At 37.1% G+C, this 19,984-nt stretch overlaps 2 protein-coding genes across 2 annotated transcripts; both read right to left on the minus strand.

The window, feature by feature from the left end:
* Window positions 1-1,904: 1,904 nt before the first annotated feature.
* On the minus strand, window positions 1,905-7,730 carry LOC102283191 (olfactory receptor 5V1). The gene is made up of 3 exons (XM_005911556.2): window positions 6,757-7,730; window positions 2,441-2,558; window positions 1,905-1,949 (listed from the first exon to the last, which is right to left on the minus strand). The coding sequence occupies exons 1-3, from the start codon at window positions 7,728-7,730 to the stop codon at window positions 1,905-1,907; spliced, it is 1,137 nt and encodes a 378-aa protein (XP_005911618.2).
* Window positions 7,731-14,427: 6,697 nt separating this feature from the next.
* LOC102274972 (olfactory receptor 12D3) lies at window positions 14,428-16,871 on the minus strand. The gene is made up of 2 exons (XM_005904101.2): window positions 15,966-16,871; window positions 14,428-14,448 (listed from the first exon to the last, which is right to left on the minus strand). Exons 1-2 carry the CDS (start codon window positions 16,869-16,871, stop codon window positions 14,428-14,430), a joined length of 927 nt encoding a protein of 308 aa, XP_005904163.2.
* Between the last annotated feature and the right edge of the window lie 3,113 nt (window positions 16,872-19,984).

The raw sequence follows: 19,984 nt of genomic DNA on the forward strand, positions 1-19,984 counted from the left end.
ACAAACTTTTAAGGATTCATCCTAATAAATTAGAGACCCCCTGATGCTGGTCATCATTCTGGAAAATTCAAGAGCCATTTGGCTACTGTAGGATTCAGTGTTTGTTGGACAAATTATTGTAAGTGCTGGGTAGAGAAAAGCACTTAAAACCTTTGAGTACTTTCTACCCAGAATCTAATTTTCTCTTTAGATAAATTCTCTGAGATAAATAATGTTGTCATTCCGAATTCCAGATGAAAACACTGAGTCTCAGCAAAATAAATATCTGATAGAGTTATGTGCGGAGAAGGCAACGGCACCCCACTCCAGTACTCTTGCCTGGAAAATCCCATGGACAGAGGAGCCTGGTAGGCTGCAGTCCATGGGGTCGCTAGGAGTCAGACACAACTGAGTGGCTTCACTTTCACTTTTCACTTTCATGCATCGGAGAAAGAAATGGCAACCCACTCCAGTATTCTTGCCTGGAGAATCCCAGGGACGGGGGAGCCTAGTGGGCTGCCTTCTATGGGGTCGCACAGAGTCGGACACGACTGAAGTGACTTAGCAGCAGCAGCAGCAGAGTTATGTGTCCATCAGGTAAAAATTGCAAGTTTTATCTTTCCCAGACTAATACACATTTGATTGAGTAGCTAAAAATTAAACTTTATTGCTGACAATAGAATTTTCTTTAAAAATACTTTTACTACCACTTATATTCACATAACTGGATTATTTCAATTTGTTTCCAACTCTGATCGGTTTTTTCCTGACTGTTAATGGCAATGGGCTATGCCTGCCATGTCCTGATAGTTAAATCTATTAATAATTGTTACTAAATATCTGGTATTTAATTAATTTTTGAAAAATTGATCCTTATTATAATTTTTTAATTTCCTGGCTCTGCTGTAAATTAATTTAAGTGTTCATGCTTGTATTATTAAAGGATACTGCTCTAGAGCTTGGTTTAGGTCAATTAATAGAAATGTGTGATAAAATTAAAATAATAATACAGAGAATCTCTTAGTTTAAAATGTTCAAGTTCTAATTCACAGAGAAATATTGATTTTGTAGTTTGATACAAAAAAGAAGCTAACAAGATAAATTAAACATGACTTTCTAAAAATGAAGGTGAGGGTGGTTCAGTGGCTAAGACTCTGCACTCCCAATGCAGGGGTCCTGGATTCAATACTTGGTCAGGGGTCTAGATCCTGTATACTGCAACTAAGATCTGGTGCTTCCAAATAAATAAATATTTTAAAAATAAAATAAAAAGCAAAAGTAAAAATGAAGGAGAGTATTGTATATTAATCAAAACAATAAACTTCATTGATTGCCCTGGTCTGTATACAAATACATATTTGAATTCTAAGTTTGAAAGGATGCTTATTTGTATTTTTGTTTTAATTTCTGTCTTTTCCCTCTGTGACCTACTGTGGATATTTTCAGTAGAAGGAACAAATATGTTGGATAAAGGGTTAAGTTCCCATAATATAGTATTTCACTTTACCAGAATCAAATGAATTCTCTAATGCAAACAGCACTGTCAAGAGAGGGACCCTAAAATCCCATTGTCTAACCCATGTTTTCCATCACTGCTTATCTCTTCCTTCACCTTTTTCAATCTTTCCTTCTATTTTTGAGGTGGTAAGAGACCAACTACTAGACTAACCCATGCTGCTTATTTAACTCAACAAATGTATTTTTAAAACTTGAAATAAAATGATAAATAAAACAGAAATTGATGTGTAAGTCAGACTTTGACCCTATGTTTCTGTCCTTTATAAATGAAGAATCAGTAAGCCAGCAGAGGGCCATTCTGAGTGATGCTGAAATACCTAAAATAGCAGCAGCTCCGCGATGCACACACACTCAGCCTGCCATTCATAGCATGGGATGAGAGTTCGATTTCTCCCTCCTTTGGAATCTCACAGCTCATTACACTCCACGTGCCCACTTACGTAGTCTCTCATCTAAAGAACAAGGCATAGAAAATGTATCTCCAAGAGATGTAGAGCTATATAGCTAAGCAATTAAAAAACTGCTTACTCACCTGTGATCAAAAATACACCAAAAGTGCAGAGATAACAATTCAAATTGTAGACCCTAATGTAGAACAACTTTATGAACACAAGGAAGTGACAGATATTAACTGACCCTGAAAAGTCTGTGCTATTGAATACAGTGTCTTCTACCTGAATGCCAGGAGCATCCTCAACTCCTGAAAGTCAGCGCAAGGAACTGGAGTGGGCAAGGACATGCTCCCTGGATGCAGAAGGTCCCTGTGTTTTGTGGACTCTTCTAAGGACCCTAGAGACACACCTCTGAGGTCCAGAGACTCGCTCCTTCCAACTCCTGCCTCAATCCCTAAGCATCTGCTTGTCTTCCAGTGGCTCTGTTGCCATTGCAATTCTGCTTCTGGAAGTCTCATGTGAAATCAAAACTGTTCCAGGTAGACTCTTACCTTTTGGCCCACAACTGACCAATGAGAATCATCTTGCAGCCTTTGCCCATTATTAGAAGAAAAGCCGTTTTCTGTTTTTTGTTCCTCTACCACATTATCGTATATTGGTCCTTGAACTCTACAATTCCAGTGGTACAATCGAGCTCTTTAACTTGTTCTCTTTTTTCCTCTCAGCTGAAGTTAAGGGGAAGCACCTTTCTGGGACTGGGGGAGGCTTACTTAACACCCCAGTTCTCACCAAAGAAATCCTCTTTAGCCACAGAATCAATTCTCTAACTATGTACTTCTTTAGTGACCTAGCACCTTGCTTTTGGATATATTTGTCTCAGCTAAAATGGAAACATAATATTTTAACATCCTGCAGGATGTGTAATGTATTGATATGTAGGTTCCAAGAGGTTTGTTTTGTTTTTTGTTTTTTTAATGAAACTGAGTTTGGAACAAAAATGTTCGGAAACCACTTCTGTTACCACTTCTAAAATTCTCCCTTCCTACCCATGTTAAGCACATAAGCCATATTCAAGTCGTTAAGTTCATCAAGCCACCATGACTTTAGAATATAATTCCATCATCCATTCTATCATGATACACTGGAAAGCTTTTCACTCTGGAAAACTAAAGATAATGCTAAGATTTTTATAGCTCTTTCCTGTCCTGGAAGTACCTCAGAATCAGAGGGGACTTCTCTAGAGCAAATTAAAGTTAGAGCAAAGTGAAACCAACTTTCCACAGAGTAGAGTTAAATTATACAAGGTTGATCTTCAAAATTCTACCATCTAGCTCAGTTATACCTGTACCATCCACAGAAGCATACAAGTGTTCCTCACATTGCTTGGAGTTATCAAGCTTTCTAGTTTTTGTCAATCTGATGGAAGTGAGGTGGTGGCTCATTATTATTCTAATTTGAATAACTCAGACTACTAGCAATTTTGAACATGTCCTAACTATGAGGAGATTTTTTGTGTGTCAATCATTTGGGTTTCCTCTCCTACTAATCTGCTATGTTTATTCTTTGCACATATTCTTAATTAAGTTTCTGGTTTTTTTTTCTCATTCATTTGTAGGAATTCCTTATTTAAGACATCATTGGTCATTTATAAATTTAACTTTTTCAAATAATTTATAGAAAGGGCTCATCTGTGCATTAATTTTTATCATTCCATAGAAAAGAAGTCATTCATTTGTCATGATAAAATCCATATTTTCTTAGGTTATGGGCTGTGCAATTTAAGATTTATTTAAAATTTCCCACTGCTAGTTCATAAATATATTCTTTGAAACTTTTTTATATTAACTTTACAATTTTTAAATTTCAAATTTTGCTTCTTGATCCACTTAAAGTTCATCTTTTTACAAAGTGGAAGTTAGAAAACTAATTTTATTTTTCTTCACTTAATGATCTGATTTTTCCAAACTATAACTAAATTTTCATTATTTATTGTAGCACCATACTTAGTACATACTGTTTCCATACAAATTCTTGGATCTGTATCTAAGACCTCTATCCCATGATATTTTTCTTTTTGGACCAGGAACTTGACTTTCCATTAGTAGACCTTAGTTTATGTCTTAATGCCAGGTTGAACAAGTCTCCCTTTTAAATTTTTCTTCAAAAATTAACCTAGAAATTGTGAAAATAATACCTTCACACAACCTTTAGATGTTTGTTAAGTTTATTGAATGAATAAAGTGTTTGTGGGCCTAGCCATGTGAGGGAATACCATACAGCAATGAAAAGTGAATGGGCAACAGTGTATGCAACAGTATGGATCACTATCACAAGCATTTACTAAGCATTTACTGTCAACAGAAAGAAAAAAGGAAAGTCCGTGAACAAGTCTAAAATACAGATTACTTGATACCAAGTGAAACAAGAGATATTTATTTCTTCCTAATATACAGCTCATAACCATCTAAAGCACCTTCCCTCTCTCTTTGCTTCATTAACTTCTAACAAATATATGCTTTGAGTTTATTCAGACAAAATGTATAGGATTTAGTAAAATAGGGTGAAGAATGGGGAGACTTAATAGGAGGCTTTAGTATTAGTCAAGAAAATTGAGAGGGGGAAAAAAATCAATCCCTAAGCAAGAGAGACTTGGGTGGGGGTGGAAAGGAATATATTAATATTTTTAATTTTAATTTCCTTTTGACATGTAAAATGTTGGCTTTGTCACTTATTCATCTTATCTCATATGGTGTCAACAGTGACAGTCCCCTGGAAACCGGGATCAACCCCACCCACCATGATTGTTAACCACAGAGCAGCAGCCCTAGCCATAAAGGGCTGGGCTGGATGGCTACAGGCTGCAGGAAGCACTGAGGGTCTCCACCCAAGAGGCCTGGTGTTCTCTAGCCCATAGCCTTTGAGTGCAGGGACTGTTGCCCTTCCTACCAGAGGCTGCAATGTTCCCAAGGAGACTGTGTAGTCTCAGGTCTCTTCTCTGGATTGGATCTGACAAATTCATATGTGATATGGTAGTACATCCTATCATTTTCTAAAGGCTTTACTGTTCTTTTATACATTGAGGTATGCAGTATTCTAGAACTGATTTTTGTATAAACTGTAAGGCTGGAATCATAAACCCTTTTGTCTTTTTATTGAAAAGATTATTCTTACTCAACTTTTTTTTCAAGCTTATTCTAGCCTCATCTATCATATAATCAAATACACATGTTTATTCATAGAACATTTTTTAGTTTGTTTCAATGATCAATATATAAGTGAATCATTAACACACTACCTTTTTAACTTTGCAATTGGTTGCAACATCTCTTAAAACAAGTTGCCTATCTTAGTTTTCTTCTTTCAGAGAAGCACTACCCAATAACTGCAAAGACAGAATTGTTCTATGTGTACATTGTCCACTATGATAGCCACTAGGCCTATAAGTGACTAAGCATAGCACAGGCACATGAGTTATTGATAAATTTGCCAGATAAAATGAGGATACCAGCTAAATTTCAATTAGGTAGCTCAAGATCCAATTTTAGCCCTCCAATCTTACAAGAATGTTAAAATGCTGTTCAGAAACTCAAACACTTCCTAAGATCATCAGAAATCCTCACAAGGAGTCCCTTTCACAGTTTTTTATTTTCAACTCTGTTCAGTGTTGGCCTTGTGATTCCTGTCCTTTTAGTTCACTGATCCCTGAAAAAAAATTTGCAGTATTTTATACAGACCACTTGATCTGCCTCTTGAGAAATTTGTATGCAGGTCAGGAAGGAACAGTTAGAATTGGACATGGAACAACAGACTGGTTCCAAATAGGAAAAGGAGTACATCAAGGCTGTATATTGTCACCTTGTTTATTTAACTTATATGCAGAGTACATCATGAGAAACGCTGGACTGGAAGAAACACAAGCTGGAATCAAGATTGCCGGGAGAAATATCATTAACCTCAGATATGCAGATGACACCACCCTTATGGCAGAAAGTGAAGAGGAACTCAAAAGCCTCTTGATGAAAGTGAAAGAGGAGAGTGAAAAAGTTGGCTTAAAGCTCAACATTCAGAAAACGAAGATCATGGCATCCGGTCCCATCACTTCATGGGAAAGAGATGGGGAAACAGTGTCAGACTTTATTTTTCTGGGCTCCAAAATCACTGCAGATGGTGACTGCAGCCATGAAATTAAAAGACGCTTACTCCTTGGAAGGAAAGTTATGACCAACCTAGATAGCATATTCAAAAGCAGAGACATTACTTTGCCAACAAAGGTCTGTCTAGTCAAGGCTATGGTTTTTCCTGTGATCATGTATGGATGGGAGAGTTGGACTGTGAAGAAGGCTGAGTGCCAAAGAATTGATGCTTTTGAACTGTGGTGTTGGAGAAGACTCTTGAGAGTCCCTTGGACTGCAAGGAGATCCAACCAGTCCATTCTGAAGGAGATCAGCCCTGGGATTTCTTTGGAAGGAATGATGCTAAAGCTGAAACTCCAGTACTCTGGCCACCTCATGAGAAGGGTTGACTCATTGGGAAAGACTCTGATGCTGGGAGGGATTGGGGGCAAGAGGAGAAGGGGACGACAGAGGATGAGATGGCTGGGTGGCATCACTGACTCGATGGACGTGAGTCTCAGTGAACTCCAGAAGCTGGTGATGGACAGGGAGGTCTGGCGTGCTGCGATTCATGGGGTCGCAAAGAGTCAGACACAACTGAGTGACTGATCTGATCTGATCTGATCTGATACAGACTTTTTAAACAAGAGTGTTTGCTAATCACTGGCTGTGAAAATTTGCATTGACTTTTAATTTTGCTTGAGAGTAATTTGCAAAAGTCAGCTCTAAAAGTAAGATGGACAGTTTTGTAATACGTCGTTTTCTTAGAAAAGTTTACACAGCAAAAGAGAGGGAGCTTGAAGCCTGCTACTTTCTCCCCACAACTTTTTGCAGCCTCTTTAATATCCTTATTCCTCAAGGAGTAGATAATAGGGTTTAACATGGGGGTGACAACACTGTACAATACTGAGATCAGTCTGTCCTTCTCCAGTGAATACGCTGATATGGGTCGTACATATGTGAAGATGGAGCTGCCATAATAGAGAAGGACAATGATCAAGTGGGAAGCACAGGTAGAAAAGGCCTTTTGCCTCCCCTCAGAAGACCTGATCCTTAAAATGGTAGAAATAATATAAAGGTAGGAAAGTATGATACACAAAAAAGGAGTCCAACCAATGAAGACCCCAATGGATAATAGGGCCAACTCATTGACAGAAGTGTCCCCACAAGACAAGATCAGCAAAGGAGGGATGTCACAGAAGAAATAATTAATCTTGTTGCCACAGAAGGGCAGACGGAATGTCAGTACTGTGTGCACCACTGAGTTGAGGAAACCACCAGTCCAGCAGGAGGTTGCTAACTGGCTATACAGGACCTTGTTCATAATAACCGAATACCTTAAGGGCTTACAGATTGCAATGTAGCGATCATATGCCATAGCTGCCAGAAGCAGGGACTCTGACCCAACAAAAAAAATAAATGCAAAAAGTTGCACTATGCAACCCAAATAAGAAATGCGTTTTCTCTCTGATAGTAGATGTACCATCATCTGGGGAACATTGGTGGTGGTGTAGCAGATGTCAAGAAAAGCTAAGTTTTCCAGAAAAAAATACATGGGAGTGTGGAGGCGTGGATCAATCATGGTCACCAAAATTACGAAGGTATTTCCTCCCAAAGTACAGATATATGCTACCAGGAAAATAGTGAAAAGTAAAAATTTTAACTCATTTAAGTTGGAGAATCCCAAGATGATAAACTCAAATAGAACCGTTTGGTTTTCTCCTTTCATAATACAGCTCTGGTTTTCTTTCTGAAATTGAGAACGAGGAAGCATAGATATCTGTAGTCAGGTATTGCTCCAGAAACAGGCTATAAAACTAGAAAATAAAAGTTTCACAGAGGAAAAGATATTATTTATCAAGAAAATATTAGATGGGTCTGTAAAAATGCACAATCCCACAGCAAATCAACTGTATGCATTAGCACCCAGCATAAACATTATCAGCCTTTCATCTGTTGGTCAAATATTTTAAAATGAACACTACAGACAGTTTTGAATTTTCAAGTAAAACACGTGCACTAAAGGAAGAAAAGGCCCATCTACTCTGTCTTCCTGGGCTGCAGCAATTTGGAAGCTCATTGAAGACAATTGTCAGTGGGTCAGTCAACTATGTTGCCCTGATTGTAAAGCAACTATACTCCAATAAAAATTAATTAAACAAAAAACTGTGCTGTCTTGCACACTTCTGGAGGCTGACATTTGTGGATTGAATGTAGAGTCAGTTGGTCACGCTTAGAGAATTAGGAGAGCAGAAAAAGACATAGTGGTACCATGGGTTGATAATATATTTGAGGGGGAGGCAGTTCCATAAAATACAGAGGAAATTCACAATTAATCTTACCGTATAGATCTTACAGTTCAAGATGCTCAGACCTGGGCATTCAGCTAATAAAAATAAGTTCTGCCTGTTGAAAGCCTTTCTAAACAAACAAACAAAAAAAACTCTTTATAAAGGGAGAATGAATTAATATTTTATTTATCATTTACTGTACAAAGTTTATCCTGTACTTTATGCCACTAGGAATCACTACAGCAAAGGTGCACTAGAGCTAGCTATTACTGGTTCAAAAAAGCTTGTTGTTAATGTCCAGAAATTTTGTAGGCAAGATATTAAGCACAAGCATTATTTAAAATGAAATTACATAAACTTCCAATTGAGTAAATTATATTAAAAACAGAGGTAACTTACACAAGACATCACTCCCTCATCATTTTACATGTTCCTCTTATCTTTACTTTAGAGATTATTGCTTTTATTGTATGTGTATGATGGAGATGCCATAAAATGGCTTGCTACTGATCTTTTATTCCCAAACTCATGTTCAGTGAATCATATCGATAGCTTGCAACTAGTCACAGTGGAAGTATTTATGCCAAGGAGCTGGTAATTCTACAAACTATGAGATTGATTCATGGTTTTGTTGATTGTCTAGGCTTAAGAAAGTGGTGGGAATATGTTAATGACGTCTGCCTGCTTAGTCGCTCGGTCATGTCCAGCTCTTTGTGACCCCATGGACTGTAGCCTGACCAGGTTCCTCTGTCCAAGGGATTCTCCAGGCAAGAATACAGGATGGGTTGCCATTCTCTTCTCTATGGGAGCTTCCTGACCCAGGAAGCAGATCCGGGTCTTCTGTGTTAAAGGCAGAGTCTTTACCTCTCTGAGCCACTGGGGAAGCCCTGTTGGTGATGCAGTTTAAACTTAAAACTGTGTCATGTTTGTAGCCATTATACTGTAAATAACACAAAAAGTGGAGGAACGTTTCTTCCAGCATTCAAAAAGTTTTGTACTTTTAGTAAAACTAATGTCACTGACAAATGAGAGAAATTCAGACATATAACTTCCTTGATTCACTTTCATCTTACTTATTAACATAGACAAACATATCAAACACTAATAGAATTCAGCAATGATGTGAGAGACTTCTTTGTTGAATTGACGTTCACAGAATACTATTGTTAATTTTTGCTAAATGCTTGAATCTATAGCCGCACTATAGCTGAATTCAACTACTGTTTGATCAAGTTAGACTGTATTCAAGGACTTATTTACAGCTCTCAAGTCCATTCACTCTCACACACTCCTGGATAACCATTTCAAACCTCCAGCTATGCTTTTTCTCTATATTTATTCTCAAATGCTAATCTTGCTTTCTTGTCTATGAGAAATTTGAAGCAATTGAAAAGAACTTCCAGACTCAGCATCACATGTGTTTGCTTCTATGTACAAGTCTGCTTTCCCATCTGTGTCTATATTACTAGAGAGTGACTGTCTGTGCTTTTTTAAAAATTCAGTTTTGATTGGAGGATAATTTCTTTACAATGTTGTGTCACTTTCTGCTGTACAACAACATGAATCAGCCATAGGTATACATATATCTCCTCCCTTTTGAGCTCCCCCTCACCCCCATCTGTGTTTTTTTTTTTTTTTAATATTGTAGTGGTTTTTGGCATACATTGACATGAATCAGCCATGAGTTTACATGTGTTCCCCATCCTGAACCCCACTCCCACCTCCCAAAAGCACAAGCCAACCTTCTCACTTGTGCTTTTGATGACACCCCCTCACTTAATCAAGTGTGCACTCCAGCAATGGTACTCTCTCCTCTGTAATTCTTTTTTCTTTCTCTGATGAAGCATTCTCTTCAGCAAAGGAACAGGCTATTATTTCTCCTAACACAGTCTTTTGGACTCTGTGGGAGAGGGAGAGGGTGGGATGATTTGGGAGAATGGCATTGAAACATGTATAATATCATATATGAAACGAGTTGCCAGTCCAGGTTCGATGCACAATACTGGATGCTTGGGGCTGGTGCACTGGGATGACCCAGAGGGATGGTACGGGGAGGGAGGAGGGAGGAGGGTTCAGGATGGAGAACACGTGTATACCTGTGCAGATTCATGTTGATGTATGGCAAAACCAATACAATATTGTAAAGTTAAAAAATAAAATAAAAAAAAATTTGTTGTCTTTCTTTTTCACTATTTTTCTTTACCATCCCATTTTCCTGATATTTATATCAAAACTTCTCAAAAACAATAACTAAACTGATGGTCTCTTTTCCTATTCTTTGCCATCTCTTGAACTTACTTTGTTAGACCTTTATCTCAATGTTCCCCCAATTCCTAGCTGTTGGATCAATTATGAAATGTTTATACACAGAATCTTACTGCTTATTTTCACTTCTCTAGCTACCAAGTCCTCACTATGTCTCAGTTAATAGTTATAATCTTATTCTCAATAGTTTAATGCTTCTAATCTTGCCCAGTGCATGCAGTGCTTAGTTGTTTGGTTGTGTCCAACTCTTTGTGACACCATGGACTATAGCTCACCAGGCTTCTCTGTCCATGGGGATTCTCCAGGCAAGAATACTGGAGTGGGTTGCCATGCTCTCCTCCAGGGGATCTTCCCCACCCAAGGATTGAACCCAGGTCTCCTGCATTGCAGGCAGATTCTTTACTGGCTGAGCCACCAGTGAAGCCCAATTATGTGTAAATCACCTTCCATCATCATGCTTCCACTCATAACCCTCCAATCACCCTAGCTCAAATTGTAAATTCAATTTTTTTTTGCTGCTTTTCCCAGTTTGTGGGAGTCTTATTTCCCCCTCTAAGGATAGAACTAGGGCCCATCACAGTGAAAGCACTGAGCCATAACCACTGGACCACTAGGGAATTCCCTATAAAATCAGATTCTTAAAAAAATACTACAAGCTCTGTAAAATCTTTTTCTTTTCACTCTTCCAGCCTAATTTCCCCCCTTTCTCCCCTTTGTTCACTCAGTCAAGTCACACTGGCCTCTTTACTGTTCCCCTTTGCTCTTCTCCATGGCTAGCTATCTGACAAAAGTCTTAACTTTATTTAAATCTTACCTCAAATAACATTTATTTAATGAGACCCACTCTGATCATCCTATTGGTGCCCTCCTACACTCTAAACCCCTCTCATGCTCCTTTCATTTCCCCATGACACATAGCACCTTCTGAAATCCATATATAATTTATCTATTTATCCTGCTTATTGTGGATTGCCTATTCCCCTAGTTGGATATGGGCTCTTCTAGTGACTCAGTCAGTAAAGAATTTTCCTGCAGTGCAGGAGACTCAGCTTTGACACCTTAGTCAGGAAGCTTCTCTGGAGATGGGAATGGCAACTCACTCCAGTATTCTTGCCTGGAGAATTCCCTGGACAGAGGAGCCTGATGGGCTACAGTCCATAGGGTTGCAAAGAGTTGGACACAACTGAGCGACTAACACAAGTTGTATATAAGTTTTACAATATCAGTGTATTGACTGTTAATGATGCATTCTGAGCATCTAGAACAGTCCCTGGCACACAACACATATTTGTTCATTGTTAAATCAGTCTTCCAGATCTCCTTTCATAAAGAATTAACTTAGTTAATTTCTCTTTGCAGAAGACTCATAGGTAAATCTCTTTGTTTTTCCAAGACAACTTATGTTAGCCCCACTTACCCAGTTTGGTTTAATTTGATTTGCTGTCTTGATTCAACCAGGAGTTGTCAAGGAGGAAAATGTTACCCTTATAAAGAAGGATTAGCCTCTCCCTCATATTCTCATGTGAACAGGAATGAAATTGTCTCCTTCAGTGTTACCATCTCTGGCCACTTATGTTTGGAACCACCATAAGTGTGGCAGGAAGCTGCTGCTCTCTTCGAACTCACATGCCTAACACCAGAAACCCTCTTCTTTCCTCCTGTTTATGTAATGTCTTTAGAAAAGCATACACAGTGTAGTGAAAATCTAATTACTTTTCCCCAAATAGCAATGATGAAGACTTTGGAGACTTTGAATATCTTACTAGTAATTAGGGTATATTATAAAATTGTTTGTGGCTTCCCCAGGTGGCACTAGAGGTAAATAACCCACCTGCCAATACAGGGGCCATAAGAGACAGGGTTCAGTCCCTGGGTTGGGAAGATCCTGGAGGAGGGCATGGTGACCCACTCGAGTATTCTTGCTTGGAGAATCCCTTGGACAGAGCACCCTGGCAGGCTATGGTCCATAAGGTTGGAAAGAGTTGGATATGACTGAAGTGATTCAGCATGGACGCATAAAATTGTTTATAGTGGCAAAATTTAAAAGAACAATACTGCTATTATTATTTTGCACAAAATAATACTGCCATTATAAATTTTCCATAACATTATATCCTTATTGCTGGATATAGTTGAAAATTATTATGATTGCTGTTGCTTTTATTGTTGTATTTAAAATGATGTTCAAGTGACCTTCATTATATAATTATGTAAATTTAAATAGCATGTAATTTCAGAAACTTAAATTTTTAAAGACTATATTTTTATACTATTTGTCTCATTTGAGTCACATAACAACTTTTAAGATGGGTGTATATTTGTAGGCAAAATTCCAAGATAAATCCTAACAAACCTAACCTGTGTATAATCTACTCCCTTTGAGTATAGGCAGAACATATGAACATAAGGTGATATTACTTCCATAATTATATGGCAAAATATATATATTTTACAGATGTAATGATATCCTCAAGTTAATTAGCATTAAAATAGGAAGATTTTCCAGGTGGGTCTGACATAATCATGTGGACCTAAGTCTGAGTTGAAAAGGTCAGAGTTAAATTAGAAGAGGAATTTAAGTGTGAGAAGTTCTCCACTCTTGCTTAAACATGGTTAGAAGTGTAGGCAGCCTCTAAAAATCAGCAGTAGCTTCAACTGACATTCAACAAGGAAATGAAGATCTCTTTCTACAACTGTAAGGAATTTGGCTAACAACCTGAATGAGCTTGGATTCCAGAAAGGAATGCAGCCCAGCCAACAGCTTGATTTCAGCCATTTGATAAACTTAGCAGAAAACCCAGACATAACACACCTGGAATTCTAACCTACAGAATCAACAACTAAGCTAATAAATGATTGTCATTTTAATAGAAAAGACAATAGAAAATAGTACAGTGAAATTATGTCTATATGAGAATTTTACAAATAATAAATAATGTAGAAGGGTCATGTAAAATTGCATCTTCTCACAGAACACTATTTCTCACTATTCCACATCTATCTCCTTATACCTAAAGTATCAAAATACATTTGTTTGACAATATAAATCTTTATTCCCACATAGAAGCAATGGTTATGTCCTCTCCAACTCCCTATTATTTTCCATCTGAGAAATTTGGGCAAGTTCATTGTGATAAAAATAATAGAGAAATAGAGGCAATTGTTCAACAGAGTAAAATCTTAAAAGATAGCATAATATTTAAGTTTTGCTTTTTATCTTCTTCTATAAAATATCATCATAGCCACTGTAATCAATTGACAATATTAGGCATTTCACATTTTTATTCTAGTCATTATGCATATATTTTTCTGCCCCACAAATTTCAGCCAGTTTTCTTGGTGAAGAGATTCACAGAAATTCAGCCATGAAAATTATTCTAGATATCATCTAAATCTACAAGTAAAACATTCAATGTTAACATGGTTAGATTAAGTCCATGTTCCCTTCTTATCTTCTAAAAATTTTCCTAAAAGAAATGATAGAGGAATAAATCCAAATTTTATTTTTAAAAAATTAAGAAAAGTCTGAATCCCAGAACAATAAAATATAAATAAATGCTTAGAAAACAATGGAGATTAAACAAGGGAGTAGAAGATGTTAAGAAAGGAAGCCCACTGGTGCAAAGCTAAGAAAAAGCTGCTGAATTTCCCTTTGTTAAGTAAGTTGCATAAGCTAAGCTATTAATCAGTCAGCAGTAGGAATTTTTCTTGACCTGATTTGGTTTCAAGGAGTAGTCAGCATGGACTCAAAGAATCAAAGAAGCAAGCTGCATTTGACAGAATTATTTCAGGAAGGAAGTGATGATGTAGCGAGAAACTCTGTGTATTTGAAGGAAATAGTCTGTTATTAAAGCTGTGAGGAGAACAGATCTACAACTGCAACCTCAGTTGCTTTACAAAGAAAGAAATCACTTCACTTCAAAAACCAGATCCAAAAAGCTTCAGCTAAATTTACACTTTTGGCAACAGTTTGGCAACACAAACCTTCAAGAGGAGAACTGAAAGTCAGTCAACATACTAAAAATCCTTCTGAAGGAGTCAGAGAGCTGACCAGGCAGTGAGGACTTGCAGGACTAAGATCTAGAACAGGAGGGCAGTACAGAAAGGAGGGTCCAGCATTTTTTTAAACCATTTTTCTCCTTGAGGTACAAGCATACCTTAATTTTTTGTATTTTCAGTTTACTGCAGTCCACAGATATTGTGTTTTTTTTTTTTTTTTTTTAACAAATTGAACATCTATGGCAGCCCAGCATTGAGCGAGCTTGTCAGCACAATTTTCCAAACAGCATTTGCCCACTTTGAATCTCCTGTTACATTTTGGTAATTCTCACAGTATTTCAAACTTTTTCAGTGTTATTATATTCATTATGGTTATCTGTGATCAGTGATCTTTGATGCTATTACTACAGCTCACTGAAGGTTCAGATGATGGCGAGGAAAAGTGTTTTTAATGAAGATACATACTTTGTTTTAGACATAATTCTACTGTACATTTAATAGATTACACACTATGGTATGAACGTATGCAGTGGGGAAAAAGTATTCACATGACTTGCTTTATTGCCACATCTGCTTTAGGGCTGGAAACAAGCCCGCAGCATCTCTGAGGTATGCCTGTACTGGCATATTCTGAAAAGAAGTCACAAGAAAATATTTGAGAAGATTTCATTTATCCTAACATTAATGATTATTTCTACATCACTAGTATCTTGTGGACCACTACGCTTAGACTGTTATACCTTTTTGGTAATTTTATCAAGGATCAAATATAACACGGTTTCTCTTTTAGACAAATGATCTCTATTCATCCTAGATTTTACCTCGAATTAACATTTAGAATGTCTTTTTCATCTGCCATTTTCTGCCATACTTTTATGTTTATATTCTTATCTGATTCGTTTTAGTTATGTATAAATTCCATAATGGTGAAACTATGTTTTTTTTATTACTGCTCTTATTACCAGAAAAATTGAATTAAACCATGCCTAGAGAGAATAAATTGTCACAAATGAAGTTGTCTTTGAAAGTAAAGCCTGCATACTAATCTATGATTTTTTTAATATATTGTTCTATGCATAAAGAGGATTAGTTAGTAGGAAGGAAAACTCAATTCAAACAATTTTATTATGCAAAAAGCAAATAAAAACTTTTATCACACCCTTGCTCTATTCATAGACTAATTCTACACTATAGATATTTCTTGGTGTTAACATAAATAAATAAAAATTAATGATCATCCTTGATGCCTCTCATCTCCCTACCATTTCTGAAATGAAAACAGAATTCAAGAAATGTATCAGATTTATTAGATATGAGAAAATGAATGTCATAAAAAGCACAGTTTTTATTTATTCCTGTTTGGCCAATGATTTTCTTTAGACAGACAGCTTCAGTTTCCTGCCAAAGACTCTCTTCAAAGCCAACTTCACTTCCTTATTCCTAAGGGTGTATATCAATGGATTCAGCAGTGAAGTGACAGTGGTGTGTATGACAGCCACATACCGTCCCTGTGATACAGATGTGACAGAGGCAGGGGGGATGTAGGTGAGCCCCACAGTTCCATAAAACAGAGATACAACCATGAAATGAGAGGCACATGTGGACAGAGCCTTGTGGAGCCCACAGCAGGTCCGGTTCTTGAACAGAAGGAAGCCAATAATATACAAGTAGGAGAGGAAAGTGAGAAAGCATGCTGCCATAGATAAGCTGCCAGTGACAATAAAAATGAGCCACTGATTGAGCCGAATGTCACCACAAGCCAACTCTAAGAGGGGCTTCACATCGCAGAAGAAGTAGTTGAGTTTCAAAGAGTGGCAAAAGTTCAGACGTGCAGTCATGACAGAATGCATCAGAGCATAAAAGAAACTGGTGATCCAGGCCACAGTTGCCAGGAGAATACATGCCTTGAGGTTCATGATAAGAGTGTAGCGAAGTGGATAGCAGATGGCCACAAATCGGTCAAAACCCATAATGGCCAGCAAGATGGACTCAGTGCAGCCCAGAAAGTGGAAGAAGTGTAGCTGAGTGATGCAGCCCAGGAAAGATACGGCCTTATGAGCAGAGAGGAGGTTTGCCATTAGTATGGGCAGTGTCACTGAAGAATAGCAGATATCCAGGCAAGAAAGATTTCCCAGGAAAAAATACATAGGGGAGTAGAGTCTTGGCTCCAAGATGACAACCACTAATATGGACCCGTTTCCAAACAGATCAATCATGTATATAATCAGGAGGGTCACAAAGAGAACAGGCTGCAGCTCCTGAGTGGAGGTCAGTTCCAGCAGGAGAAACTCATTCACTGTGGTAACGTTCTCCATCGCTCTGAGAAGGAGTGATAACAATTAGTAAAGCTGCTCTAGTAGACTGTATGGGTTAAATGAAGCAAGTTCATCATCTGAAAGTATATAAGGATGATCTATGGTGAGTAAAATGGTTAGAAATGCTAGAATTAAATTCACTTGCGACATAATTAAGGACAGAAATTTGTGATAAATTCTGAGTTAGTGTGATATATGTGATACATAGAACAAAGAAGCATATTTAGGATGCTGAGTTAAACCCATAAAGCAACTCATAGATAATAAAGCAGATATTTAGTGAACACAGTAAGAGAACAGGACTCAGTTTTAGCCTCATTGTAGCATTAAAATTAGTGTATCTAAAGTCTTGTCAGATGTATTTGTAAAAATTTAAATATTTTTAAATGGACATAATAGACACACTTTTCATTTCTGGTACAAATAGAAACTTAGCAATAGTCCTAAATATCCGCTTAAAAAAATAAGAGTAGGTTCTCCACAATCTAAACCTTCATGAAACTAGAAAAAAAAAATTGTAAACCCCAAAATTTCAAATCATGTGTAGGCAGAGGGGATACAAATCAGCAGATTTGATGTCAGCATCACAAGAGGGCATCACAGCAGCAGGGTTATTTATGCAGGAAAATCCCAAAGTACTAAGAAGTTTTAGTAGCAAAAGAGTATTGAAAACAGCAGAAAATTATCAGTCTCAGAAAGAGACTTGAGAGTGAATTTTTCCAGAATACCAGAAAACAAGCAAGTCAGTGTGCACATAATGATGAAGAGAAAAGTATGTTACCACAAAGACAGTAAAAATGTTGCAACTGAAGAGGGGACCAATGAGCCAAGAATCTGGGGAAAATATCCTATCCCCCATGCCATATAAACCTCCTGATAACTTGCCCCCCAAATCCAACTTGTTCATATACAAACAATAAATAGATAAACTTCTGTATGCACATGAAAGTATGATAAGAAACAAACAGAAAAATAGATAATCATGATTTCTCAACAGAATTACATCACCTGAAAGAAATATTTGTAGTGAAACAGAAAAATGGCAGCCCAGCACTCCTAAGAGAAGCCACTAAAACTATAACATACTTTTTAGTCAGGAAAAAAAATACAAATATTCAAAACAGAAATTAAAATTAAAATTCAATGATATACTATTTTGACAAGGATTAAAATGTTTGCAACATTTATTTTCTTGAAGGTGGTGAAATACACACAGATGGGGATGTCAATTGATTTAATCTCTAACAGACATTTTAGTAATAATGGATGTGAGAGTTGGACCATAAAGAATGCTGAGCACCAAAGAACTGCTGCTTTTGAATTATAGTGCTGGAGATGACTCTTGAAAGTCCCTTGGACAGCAAGATCAAACAGCAAGACCCTAAAGAAAATCAACCCTGGATTTCGTTGAAAGGACTGATGCTAAAGCTGAAGCTCCAGTACTTTAGCCACCTGAGGCGAACAGTCAACTCAACGGAAAAGACCCTGATGCTGGGGAAGATTGAAAGCAATAGGAGAAGCAGGTGACAGAAGATGAAATTGTTAGACAGCATCGCCAACTCAATGGACATGAATTTGAGCAAACTCCAGGAGATAAATACTGAAGGACAGAGAAACCTGGTGTGCTGCAGTCTGTGGGGTCACAAAGAGTTAGACACAACTTAGCGACTAAACAACAACAAAATTACACAAAACATCACTCCCTAATCATTTTAGATGTTCCTATTATCTGCATGTTTAGAGTTTATCACTTTTATTGTATCTGTATGTTAGAGATGCCATAAAATGACCTGTTCATTTATTCCCAAATTCACATTCAGTGAACCACATTAACAGCTTGCAGTTGGTCATGGTGGAAGTGCTTATGCCAAGGAATTGGTAAATTCTACAAATTATAAGCATGGTTTATGGTTTTTTGATTGTCTAGGCTTAAGAAAGTGATGGAAATGATGCAGATTAAACTTAAAAGTGTGTCATATTTGTAGCCATTATATTGTGAATAACGCAAAAATGGAGGAACATTTCTTCTGGTATTCAAAAAGTTTTGTACTTTAGGAAAACTAATATCACTGACCAATGAGAGAAATCCAGGCATATAACTTCCTTGATTCACTTTTGTCTTTGTTATTAACATAAACATATCAAACCCTAATGGAATTCATCAATGATGCAAGAGATTTCTTTGTTGAATTGACATTCACAGAATGCTAATATTGATTTTTGCTAAATACTTGCTGAAATTCAACTATATTTGAAATTCACACCATAGCTAAAATTCAACCTCTATTTGATCAAGTTACAATGTATTCAGGAATTATTTACAACTGTCAAGTCCATTCACCCTCACACACTCCTGGATAACCATTTCAAACCTCCAGCCAACATTCTTCTCCATATTGACTGTCCAATACTGACTTTGCTTCCTTGTCTATAAGAAATTTGAAGCAATTGAAAAGAACTTCCAGACTCACTATCATTTGTATTTATATTATTAGAAAGTGATTGCACTTTCTTTTTATTTTTAATTGAGGATGATTGCTTTATAATGGTGTGTTAGTTTCTGTCATATAACAATGTGAATCATACAGATATCTTCTCCTCATGAGCCTTTCTCCCTGCCCAACCTGTGCTTTTTTAAAGCCAAAGCTCTTGCTTGTCCTTTCAATGATACCCATTTGTTTAATCAGGTGTGCACTCCCACAATGCCATTCTCTCTTCCATAATTATTTTTCCTTTCTCTAATGTAACATTCTCTTCAGCAAAGGGACATTTAAAAGTCTTCCTTTCTCTCTGTTTTCTTCACTGTCCATTTCCTCTGATCTTTACATCAAAGCTTCTCACAAACAATGTTTAAATTGATGGTCTCAACTCTTATTCTTTCCTGTCTCTCTTCAACCTATCTCATTAGACCTTTACTTCAGTATTCCCCTGAACTCTAGTTGTTGGATCAATTATGAAACACATATGCACAGAATCTTCCACTTATTTTCACTTCTCTAGCTATCAAGTGAGTCCATGTCATGTCTCAGTTATTATTATTAACAGTTATAGTATTATTATTAATAGCTTTTTGCTTCTAACCTTACCTATAAATCACCTCCCATCATCATGCT

Source organism: Bos mutus, chromosome 23 (genome assembly GCF_027580195.1).
Source record: "Bos mutus isolate GX-2022 chromosome 23, NWIPB_WYAK_1.1, whole genome shotgun sequence".
Lineage (NCBI taxonomy): Eukaryota > Metazoa > Chordata > Mammalia > Artiodactyla > Bovidae > Bos > Bos mutus.

Bases quoted from the DNA above. Each gene is read 5' to 3' on its own strand.
- LOC102283191 (XM_005911556.2), bottom strand. From the start codon at position 7,730: ATGAAAGGAGAAAACCAAACGGTTCTATTTGAGTTTATCATCTTGGGA. The intron at 2,559-6,756 runs GTATTACAAAAC...CTGGAATTGTAG, and splicing joins AACTTTTCTAAGAAAACGAC to AGTTCAAGGACCAATATACG. The intron at 1,950-2,440 runs GTAAGAGTCTAC...CTTGTTCTTTAG, and splicing joins GGTCAGTTGTGGGCCAAAAG to ATGAGAGACTACGTAAGTGG.
- LOC102274972 (XM_005904101.2), bottom strand. From the start codon at position 16,871: ATGGAGAACGTTACCACAGTGAATGAGTTTCTCCTGCTGGAACTGACC. The intron at 14,449-15,965 runs GTCTTTGGCAGG...TTCTTTGTAAAG, and splicing joins TGAAGTTGGCTTTGAAGAGA to CAACTGAGGTTGCAGTTGTA.